Source organism: Sinohyriopsis cumingii, chromosome 6 (genome assembly GCF_028554795.1).
Source record: "Sinohyriopsis cumingii isolate HCF-2022 chromosome 6, ASM2855479v2, whole genome shotgun sequence".
Classification (NCBI taxonomy): domain Eukaryota; kingdom Metazoa; phylum Mollusca; class Bivalvia; order Unionida; family Unionidae; genus Sinohyriopsis; species Sinohyriopsis cumingii.
Window position 1 is genome coordinate 98,438,745 of NC_142966.1, and position 12,590 is coordinate 98,451,334.

The following is a 12,590-nucleotide window of genomic DNA, read 5'->3' on the forward strand; positions in this document are numbered from 1 at the left end:
GATCCTTGATTTACTTCCCTGTTTATTTCGTCGGGTAGCTAGTATTATATTATTTATCGGTATCTGCTCGTACATGTGTGTATTGATTTGTGTATTGACCTTATCTATCCACATTTCACATACATTTACAATATTAATGTTGCTAGCTTTCACACATGTAAACATTTTGAAAACATGCCAATCTTTATTTTTTTTTTACTACAGAAACACGACGCTAAGAGACTATGTTAAGAACGTTAGTAAATCACAGCTAGTCTGATTATGTCCCTTATATATTTCTATATTTTTATATAAAATATAAATGTACTAAGGTGAGATGTGCCAAGACATTCCAATTAACGTTAGGCATTAATTTGGGCGTATGTCGAATACTCATGGTTGGGTATATCGTATTTTCTTGATATCATGGCATCGAAAGAAGTGATTGTTATTTCGGTGCAAGTGAACTCTATGCAACCAGGTGAATCACACCCTTTTGCTTTGTCATCCAATGCCAAATAATATAACAACAACAAAAACTCATTGAATATTTAATTTTCTGTTATAGCATAATGGCCCTGTTTACCCAATATTTTTGTTGTTGCTGTTGTGGTGGGGTTTAACGCCATTTGTTCAGCACACGATAGACTATACATGGCGGCCAGTGTTAATGGTGGACGAAGAACCCGAGAAAACCTAGGAAAGACCACCAACCCACGAGAAGCTACTGGCAAGCTTTTTCACATATCCACATTGGCTGAATCCGAGACTCGAACCCAAGCAAACAGAGGTGAGATGGAAGTGATCCGTAACGGAGGGCGCTTTAGACCACTCGGCCACTCGGGGCCCCGTCTACCAAATGAAAGAAGTATTCTTTACCGTTTGGGAAAGCTGAATCAAAAAACAATCAACGTCAATATTGTTGTAGGGACTACAATAGGACGTTATAAGAAGACATTGACAATGATCGTTTTGAGGGACATAATAACTGAATGTACAGCTCGAATAATGCTCTCATACTCACTTATAGATATTACAAATTTGACCGATTGGATTCTAAGTTTACAATTATTTTATAGTTGTGTGGCCTCATACCACTGTTGCCATACTTCATTGTCGAGGTAAAGGTAGATTAGAAAAACTAGAGGGCCCGTACTAGAATGTAAAACGCTTATCTCTGAAGGTTCTACATTATCAATGTTATCTATGTGATTTTAAGTTGAACTAGCTAGTGAGCAAATACAAAATATGATAAATACAATCACACTTGATTCCATGGATATTATTTTATAATTGTGTATCGGAATAGTTTGTAATATATACATTAGAATAAAGCGTTATACAACTGTACAGAACGTATAACTAGCTGTTATTACAGTCATTCCTTTTCCAACGTTGTTTGACAAACAATACCACTTCAAATACGTCAAACAGATTGTACTTATGGGAAATAATTTGACCTTGTTTAAAGGAATATAGTGTATATATTAAGTATTACAATTAAGTAAATTACAATTAGATTATAAAATCAGCTTTATTTTACACAAATAGTTTCGCCCTACTCGGTTCATCGCATCGCCCTCTAGCTTCTACTCAAGAACATGCAGCTCCCTTACAAGGTCGTGAAAGTAATGAAAGCCCTTTATACTGACACCATCAGCTGCGTTATAGTCGATGGCGAATGTTTGCAGTGGTTTTATATCCACAGCGGATTTAGATAAATATGTTTAATCACTCCGAATGTTGTCCAGCCACCAATGCACTTAACAATATAATAAATGGCACAAAAAGGTTAGCTGGGTAAAAACATGGAGTGACCAAATAGTGACCAAACTTAATTATACTAACGTTGTTATACTGTCCGAGTTACTACATATCTTACTACTCAGCCCGGACATCATACAGGAGGAACTAAAACGTTCGAAATATGTCAAATCTTTAATAATTCGTATATAAATGTGGCATTAGAAATTAGTAACAATACGCATTTTAATGCTTTAACCCATGAGTTTCGGGGCTATTATCGACAACAGTGACACGAGTAAAATGTTTCAATATAAGCAGGTTAACCATAACGAATTGTATAAAATAATAAGTATATTTCTTCCCAAAGCTTCAGGAGGGGATCAAATTCCTGTTAAAGTCTTAAACGCTTGGGCTTATCCTTGTGGGATATATTACACATCTCATTAACAAATGTATACAAAAAAATATTTTTTCCTGATCATCTGAAGGAAGCTTAAGTACTTGATTTTCAGAAAGAACAAATTTTTCTTGATATACATAATTATAAACCTTTCGGTAGTTTGACCATCATATCATTGTTAGCAAAACGTTAGGTGCCAGACGACTCTTTTAATATGCTCCAGGAGGAAGGCTTTTGATGAAAACAAATATGTAGTTGCAGTCCTGGTGGACTTATTCAAAGCGTTTAACTCTCGCACGATATTTTTATTGGCAAGTAAGGGCTTATGGTATGTCAGACGTCTCAGTGGGGCTCTTACTGAGCAGAGTCAGGCAAATACTACATAATTCTTGTCAATCGACAAACATCTCAGCGTTTAACAATTCCGTTCTTTTAATTAGTGTTTGTGTTCTTAGAAACGAACTCTTGTTACAGTGTAAACGAAAACTCTCACCCCACCACTCAATTTTTATATACATGTTATACTCAACTGTTTAAGTTTATCTACAATCTACACCCTTTTAATTATGTATTACGTGTGCATATACATTTAGTGAATTTTAAAAAATTGTTTTGAAACATCTGTTTATCCAGGTTTTGTATCTATCAATCTTACTGTTGATCGAACTCTGCTAAACATTTTATGAAATTTAGGTTTTACTATGACTAATAGAAAAAGAGCATCAGTTTAGGAGCTTTTGTTTAGATTGCTTCCAGTATCTATATCCAGTATTTACTCTTCGAGGCCACAGGCAAGGTGCAATTTTGTGGCCAGGCATACAGTTAGATAAAACTGATTTTACTGCCTATGAGCCGTGCATGTATGATATAAAAATGCATATTACAGTGGCTAGACAAATTTGTCTAATGACACTTTTAGCCAAATGTGGGTTTCTTTGAGTTATACCTTAAGGTTATACTAATGGGTATTGCAGACACCAGTCAAATTAGCTAATCATACAGGCACCTAGCTGTAAGAGCCATTCATATAGGTTATACAAAAGAGCATTGCAGACTCTAGGCAGATTTTGGATGAGCATACATTTATTGAAAATTTGGTTTCTTCCACATGTCAGACAGTGAGATGGATAGCTATTCTCTCTCTCTCCCTCTCTGTCTCTCTCTCTCTCTCTCTCTCTCTCTCTCTCTCTTTATATATATATCTATATATATATATATATATATATATATATATATATATATATATATATATATATATATATGGGTTTGACAAGACATTGGTCAAAAGGACTACAATATTCTCATGACGTGCATTTAGTACATTAGGCAGAAAGATTTTCGCCCTCTGCAGAGGCCTGATTTTATTCACTAGAGAAACTCAAATGAAATCTGAGGCTGTTGGACTTTTGTATCCATCAATTTTATTGTTGATCAAACTCTCTGCTAAACATTCTATGAAATGTAGGTTTTACTAGAAGCTAATAGAAAAAGAACTTTTGTTTAGATTGCTCCCAGTATGTATACCCAATATTTACTCTTCACGGCAACAGGCATGATGCAAATTCTTGGCCATGTATACAGTTCGACAACTTTGATTTTACCGCCTATGAGTCATACATGTATGATATAAAAATGGACATTACATTGGCTAGACAAATTTGACTAATGACGCTTTTAGCCAAATGTGCGTTTCTAAGAGTCATACTTAAAGATTATATTAAAGGGTATTACAGACACCAGCCTCATGTTGGCTAAGCATACATGTACATTGTGGAAAGAGACAGTAGAATGGATAGCCAAATTTGGCTCATCATACAGGTACCTAGCTATAGGTTATGCAAAAGAGCATTGTAGACGGAACATTTCCTTCATGTTTATTCCCATGTGCAATTTACCAGGGATTACTTACTGGCATTGACAAAGTTTATAACGACAGGAGATATCCGGAAACCGCTGTTACACATGGCATCTATCAGATCAACAAACCCGTAAAAAAAGTCATCGGCGCATATGAAAACGTCTGACACCATTAACTGTGTGGCTGCGCTCGTCAAGGGGCATTTTACAAACGAGGTACATGGGTGTGGCCTTACGGCGAAGATACGTGAGATCAAATCCGAATGGGAAAATAAAGTAAAAGAGACAGGGGCTACTCCAGAAAATGGGACATTTTACACATGGTGTGTAAATGGATAGTGAAGGAGTTAGTAACATTCTCTTTATCGACAGCGCCGATCTTAATTTTCTCATAAAAGTTACTATTCGCAGCGGAACGTTTATTGCAACCATGAAGAAATTCATAGTCTTCAGATTGTTATGTGATGTATAAGGCGCCCCCAGTAGATCACTCCCATGAAAATATGCCACAGACATCAACGTCCCAAACGTTAAATGATGCGAAAAACAAGCATGGTTATTTGAATGGCGGCGGATGCTCCAGTGAAACAACGAATTGCATGATTGTGTTCTCGGCACAAAATCTCATTGTTTTGACCCCAAAGCATAACCTCACCGCAGACCACAGAGCTACAAGTCCAAAAGCAGACATACCACTGTTTTAGAGTTACGACTCAAATCAGGACAGTGCTATAATAGGAAATGAATATATACCTTACGTTATAATATGGAACGAAATATATACGGTCCCTGATGATACACTAACGACCGTTTTAGAGTGACTTTACTGGCGACATTAATGTTTAATCTCATGCGGAGACCAAGTGCAGCCTCGTCTTTAACTGGTAAATCCATCCACGACTGGCCAAAAAGCAACGCAGTTTACTACGATGTAGTCACTGATGAATATCTAGCACGCGATAATTAACTCAAACGGCTTAAAATCAAAATACTTTAGCAGTCATATAAGATACAATGCAAAAATGCATAAGGCAATCGAGAATGCCTCCTAGAGAGATTTCCCATCTACGTGGAGCCCAGCAGATCTCACTGTAATTTCCCGAAAACAAAAAGTATGATAATATTCACCAGGAGATGCTTAAAATTAACGCAGAACAGCATTCAAACGATAACGTCCCATTGTTGTACAGGGCACTGGATACCTGGAAGAAAAACGTGTACGTGCCGATGTCTGGCGCCGCTAGAAAAATAAACTGGTCCTTAGCAATGTCGTCACGGTGTTATTTAACGACAATGATCGGCATTTAACACAGATAAGTCTCCGTGGGATCTTGGATACGCAATGACGGACTCGTTCTTCACACGGAATAACTGCAAAATATCCCAAGTGGATTATGTGCTTGTGTGTGTGTGTGTGTGTGTGTGTGTGTGTGTGATTTTGATTTTCGACGTAGCTTTAACAATTTTTCAGTCATATCTCTACGATGTCTGGAGTGGCAGTTTAGACAGAGCGGGGTCCTAAGCTATGGGAAGCTGTAGAGACCCTATTTGTTATAAAATAAAATTGAGAGGCCCCTTCAGGCTGTGAGGCCCTAAGCTGTAGCTTGTTTAGCTTATGCCTAAATCCGGCACTGACGTCATCACTGTAATATTCACAAGTGACAAAACAGAATATAGCATCTGTGGATTGCATACGTTATATATATTTATGTATATTTTTTTATATTTATTTTTATTTATTTTTATAAAAATAAATTTCCTCTGAGAAATGAAAATTGAGAGACATAATGAATAATCGGGAGTTCTCTGCGAAAAATTGGGATATATTACGAGATCGGTTCGGGTGGTAGATGAGGAAGTACCCCACAAATCGAGAGATTTTTCTCCTGGCTTGAGAGTTGTCAGGTATGAACTGTCCAGGCTTGTGGAACTTTTGTCAGGGCTTGAGTTTATTTAAGTCACCAGCCCAGGGCCCGTGTCTGAAGAAAAAAATGTATTTGAGCACTGACCAGTACAGTATATAAACTAAAATATCAGACAGCAGATTCAATTTTTGCAAATCAAACCTGGTCTCTTCCTGCCTGTCTCGCTTGAGGACTGGCTAGTTTTTCGTCACGGGACCACGTGATCTGTCGTCTCATCAAAACTCGGCAATTTACGGAATCGTGGTATCTTCAACGCACTATAATCACTACCCGATTACGATATTTAATTTATAAATATTACAGTCGAATTAAATCTGTAGAGAATTACATACGTAAAAGGAAAAGCTTGATTTATGTTCTCATTTAACAAATTACTCATTCCTGTCTTAACATCCAAAGTGGAATTTTTCTTAGTGTTATGTTCAGTTTTTTATTTGAGTGGATTCAATTATTTACATTATCCACTGGAATTACAATGTGCTCATTGATTCTTTTTGTACTAACTAAATTGTTCATTTGGAATTATAGTAAATTCAGTCAATGATATTTTGGATTATTTTAGCGCATTCAAAATAACAGGGACACAAACACATTTAATATTATAATTTATTTGTAACACTAATGAAATTCAATTCGAACTTCATACATTTGGATTTGTGATAAAACGTTTATGATTATTTGGGAATCAACTTAATGTTACTTAGTTTAATTATGTATATTCGTTTTATACTATTATTTCCTTCGGAAGAGACTTGAAATGACGGATTCACATTAATGTGTATAGTCACGAGTTCTCATTAGCTTAAGATAATATATGCTTATTTGTTGCATTATTTATCACTCTGAAAATGCAGAAGCTTTTCAGATTGGAGTGGGATGTCTGGAGTGCACTTCCGATAAAGTGCTGTTCGGAATTAAATAATTTTGTTTCTTTAATGGCTCAACAGTTACTATTATTAACTTTACCAGTAGGTACAGTAGTGCAAACACATTGCATAGATATTGTGAATTCTTAGTATGTTTTATTTCTATATTTCATATTAGGCTATGAAACAAGTCTTAATTTAAAATCTTATTATCTAAAAATATTCTTATCCAGTCTGTGTTGTTCTAGAAAAGCATGCGGTTTGATAAAAAATCAAATCAGATTGTGCTGTCTTTTGTACGTATCCGACTTTTTCTCCGTTCACTACAAATAAAAAGTACATCAAGATCTCCCCTTGGGAATAAGATATAATATTTAATTTGGAAAGTCAAAGTCACATGATATGACAAATACACACACCATTTAAATATTGATACTTAAACAATTTTAAAAACAACATAGAAGAAGTTCAGCAGCTCCACATACAAAGAGTATGCCACCGCAACAGTGACCGGCTTCTTATCACGAGTCCATCTGTACCCATGTACCCATTCTTTCAAAACAGTGGCATCGATCCCTATTTTTTTTACATGGCATATATAATTGATGGACTGTCTAGACCAGTTTCGTGGAGTGGACTGTGAAGAGTCATTACACGATTTATAACAAAATGGTTTGTTTTCTGACATACATATATCAGTGTGTATGTTTCCTGTTTAGTTCGTGTTAGCATAGACAACACGAGTCCTATGAATTGTGCATGATTGTTGTCATATTAAGATACAAAATTCTGAATAGCAAATAAAATATGTCAGTATTTTATAACACTCGATAAGCATGAGTCTTGGAATAGATTCTCTCATTAGCTGGAAATATGTTTTAGAAGTTATATAACATTATTCCGACATATATTCACGTATATGACTCTATCTTTCTTACGTAGAAAAAGCAGCGTAATTTCTCTTGCACTATCAATTATTTTTTCTGAAGTGCACAGAAATAATAGGAATAGTGTAATATACAATGTCTTCACGAGGGAGCGCAGCCAATAGGCGAACAATACACTTGTGTTATGTAGTACTTTGGTAAATTGAAACCAATCGTTGTAAAGAGGCCAGGTTTATTTATTTTACTAAAAAATCAAAATAAAGACTTAAAATGAAGCATGGATTTCGAAAGTTAAATATCGTACTGTTTTCCAGGATGAAATTTCGGTATAACAAAAGACACGTTAAAACAATTATTTATCTTTAGAAATAGATATTGTAGTTCGGGTCAGTTCTTTTCTTAATCAAACAAAACTGTGTTCCGGATTCTCAGGGACATAAACTACAAGAACTTTAAAAATATCATAAACATGTTAATTTATAGCACGCCACCTGCCATTAAAGTTATTTATGCTGCAGTTAGTAATTTAGGATTTTGTATGACAAGCCATGTTTGGGAAGTAAATTGTGTCTTAAAGAAATATAACATACATCAAAGGCACTGGATATGTGTCTTAGTAAAATCTTTCTTAACATCTTGTGTAATAGGATTTACAAGTTTAATTGCAACCAGCATGAATGAATAATGTTCTAACACAATATACTATATCATTTTCAAATGCCATAAACGCCGGCATTGTCAAAAATGAAATTAACTGGTGAAATAATTTGTAAAATTTTCTCTGTATGTCACAAAATTTATTGGCGATTTTATTATCAACAATTATTCTAAAATTAGGTAAAATTCTTATATACAAACTCTGAAATGTATTAGCCGCCCAACAGAGAAACCTTTAGATTCACAAATGTCATTACCAGGTGATGGATTTAAAAGAAAACTGAACAAATATAATTTTATATATAATACAGATGTGTTGACTCTTGGTTTATGCACACAGAATGTTGTCACTTCGTTTATCCGTTGGAGAAAAATGTTTGAACTCACGCACGGACGGAACGATTGACCTTATGGATATACTTATCACCCCCCTGAACTATTCCAAGAAAAAATACAGACGCACACAAACTAAAAAAAAGCAGTTGGACAAGCAAATGACATGATTAATCGCGGTATCTCCGCAAAAATGGTAACATAATAACAGAAAATCCGACAACGGAGAAAAATTTATTTTAATGAAGACTAACTTTACTGTTGGCGCTGTATTTGCAACAGACATGCAATGGTGCTGAGCCAACAATATTTCTCAAAATGATTAAATATCGTAATTAAATGATTTTCTGGGAATGCTGGATTCACCTGTTAAATTCATTGTTGGACTGTCGCCTGCAAGTGAAGATCTAATAAATCCACACTTTAAGAAGTGTCATTTTGAGGCACTTCCGGGAATAGTGAAAAATATATATTTGATCATTACACAATTCAAACCGTATAATTATCTCATCTGTAATTCTGGTTATCACCAATGAGTCATCATACATTCTGTGTTATGCTCGTACTTTAGGATTAGTTCATGTATGTTCATCTTAGTTATGGGTTAGATAATGTTAACTGCTTCTTAAAAGAAAATAGTACCTCACAAACATTTCAGCTCCATATTTGACTCCTTATAAAAGTAATACTTTAAAAGTAATATATAATCGTTATATGTCGCATTTGGAAATAACAGAGACATCTAAATTTTACAACTCAAGAACGTGGCATACTTGAATGCTCCTGACCGCTTGTACCCTTTTCAACCTTTAACCCTTGTGCAACTCCCTTTTGTAGCAATGAACCCCCATCAAACAAACAGAGTGCGGGCCACACAACAAAAGCAACGTGTTGGCCAGTCTTTGTGTATGATCTATACTTCTCGGTATCAAAGTATAGATGTCCATTCTTCTCTGGTACACTTATATCCAGGTGCATTGGTTTTTCCTGTAGATTCATCATCCAACAGAGGTTAACACATTCTTTCATATACTTTCGTGTTTGCGTCATCTGAAAATATGGAAACTCGAACCTTTCTGCAACTTTCTCCCTGATAATCTGTTAAAAAGAGGGCAACAATGATCACAACTAGAACAAAAACTTATACTATTATTACCGGTTGTATCACCAATTACATCGTCCGTTTGTCCTGGAAATGAACTCAATGGAATGATTATTACAGATGTTAATATTCCTCGTTCAAACTTTCATTTATAATTTAGCCCCCTTCGGGATTGCATACATCACAAAACATAGATGATTAAACATACAGTTTTAAAATCTTCTTGCATCGACTTAACACAAAGCACCAATGCTTTTCAATAAATCTAAAGTGTTTCAGTCGTGTTTTCTCATCCCTATGCAACACAAACATGTAAACATTAGTCCAGATATAATGTATGTACAACGGATACGACAAATATTGTCAGCACATATAAAGAAAATGTATATTCAGCAATATGATATTTTTAAGAAAATACCGAATCAAAATTCACAAATAAGCCAGATTGTAGATTTAGATAAAAACGTTTACATATATGTTTCTGTAATTCTGTATTATCAGAATATCAGATGCTTCGACATGTTCAAATTAAATCGTGGTGTTCGAGAGTGCTATAGATTTTTAATCATCCCCTTCGTAATTTCCTGCTCTGAATACTATTTCAGGATAGACGCGAAAATAGCAAAATGAAATGTAAATAAAGTAGTTCTGAAAACCTTATAAACTGTATTCAAACACGGTTTTATTGTTACAAATTTCTAAAGTCACTAGCTCTAGCTAAAAGCTTCTTAAGTTGGGTCTTCCGTGCGACTTTTATTTTACCTAGAATTTTGTAACATTACCAAATTCGAGGATATTGTCTTTTGGTGCAGAATACCCGTATTTCTACTACTATTAACGACTGTATAGTCCACTAAACATGCTATTTGGCAGTGTGATACAGCGAGAGACGCACCTAACTAGTTCAGTTGAGTAGTTAATGATGCATAGGATCTCATTAATGTAGCGAAAGTGTTCTTTCTTCTCTTCAAGCATTAATACAGTAATGCGGTATAATTCGACCTGATCCTGCCTCATGTACTCAAAATCATATCCTCTGCCACACGAGTTAAGGTCAAATACAGGGGACGCCAGGGACCTGCTCCCTAGTCATGGCTCTCACATTTTTCTACACTTAGTTCATATGGTTTGATAAACTTTATTCATTTATACACTTTATGATGCAGGTGGCAGGTTTGTAGCTTCAATAATGAAGCTATTGACAAGAAAATGGGCACGATATTAGCATACATATTTCTGTGTGGTACTCTTGTTATTTAAAGACTGGATGTTGTGTCATGTTATGTATATTTAATTTACACTGTGTGCTTGACCTTTGTCCATGAATGAGGGTATCACTTTTTTCTATCTGATTATTATCATGTGATAAGTGGTAAACAAAATGTTTACCAAAACTTCAGTTCAAGGCCTAACCTTGCTAAGAATGGGTGACGTCTATTGCGTCATATGTCAAGCAACAGTTTTATGAGAACAGGTTACGTACACAATTATTCTGTCTTTTTTCATATCGGTCTTTCGAAATTATTAGGTGTTTATTTGTTTGAAGTTTTAGTTCATATTCTAGGAAATATATTGTTTGGCAAGTTTTACAAACCTTGTTGGGTTAATAATGCAAATTAAGTAAGATCATGCAAATATTCTGCCTTTAAAAGATTTCTTTTTTAAACTAACGTTCCATTAAAATCAATAGGCTTAGAAAATGTGCAGTCTTCCAACAAATAGGACTTCGTAAACAGTGTGTTTAGGACACAGTATCATATATTATACATGTATCATCTCTCTACATGAGCCTATAATTTAATTTAATAAGTTGTAGTTTCGATAAGGTCCACGCTGGATGCGTTATATGAAGATTTCATGTGTGCGATACCAAATTAGATTGAAAGTTTTTTTCGAACGCCATTTCACCAAGGCCAGATAACATGGATATGTACTATATATAAAATATTCATAATGGTGCATTAATATTACCACCGTATGGTACCATTAGCACATAATTTGTTCCGAGTCATAACGATCAAACGTTTGACATTGTTTAATGAGCTTCATAAATTTAATATTAGATCATTAACCGTTTGAAATTATGTCAATCACATAACGTTGATTTTAAAGGAAATAGTTTATGGAATAATAACGATGAATCATTACGCGATTATGACTCAGATGTTGCACATTTTGTCTGTTGCGAGTGAAAGTTAGTTCCAGACGATCGTTGTATAAAAATGCAACATTTAAAACTAGAATTTTCTTTTACAAATTGTAATCGAAAAAGCAAGCTGTTCTACTAAAAGATTGGCACATTTGACACATATCATCAATATTCAACACTTAATTCGCGTTAAAAACTCCGATACAGCTTACTCGTGCTAGGTCGATGATCTATGCAGTGGGTATATTCATTGCTTAAAATATTTAACCTTATGTGTGTCAATCCCAGTACTAAGCATTCCAGCTGTAGTATATTCATTTGAAAGGATCATTATTGGATGCAGTACTGTGTATGTGATTTTGACTTGTAGCGTCGCTTTAAAACATTTCAGTCATATCACTACAATGCCTGTAGTGTGGCTGTTTATATTGATGTCTAACACTGGGGCATTATGCCGCAAACATTTAGAATCATGTCCCACTCATTCATATTATTTTGACTCCATGCCGACCAGTCCTAACACTAACCTCTTAATGCTGAGCACCTAGCGAGGCAGCTGTAAGTACCATTTGTACAAGTATTTGGTATGACTCGGCCGTAGTTCGAAGGTCAGATTATTTCCTCCAATAAATTAAAACTTAAATCACGCATCTCTTCAGCTGGAAACCTTGTTAAAAGACATCACACCA

The 12,590-nt window shown here is 35.0% G+C and overlaps 1 protein-coding gene across 1 annotated transcript in view; it reads right to left on the reverse strand.

Annotated features, from left to right (window-relative positions):
* Positions 1-7,127: 7,127 nt before the first annotated feature.
* LOC149797528 (uncharacterized) overlaps positions 7,128-12,590 on the reverse strand; it is a 152,917-nt gene continuing 147,454 nt past the window's right edge. The window contains exon 43 of the mRNA XM_089960771.1: positions 7,128-9,748. Coding sequence (XP_089816897.1) covers positions 9,407-9,748 — 342 coding nt within the window. The 3' untranslated portion in view covers positions 7,128-9,406. The remainder of the gene's footprint in view (positions 9,749-12,590) is intronic.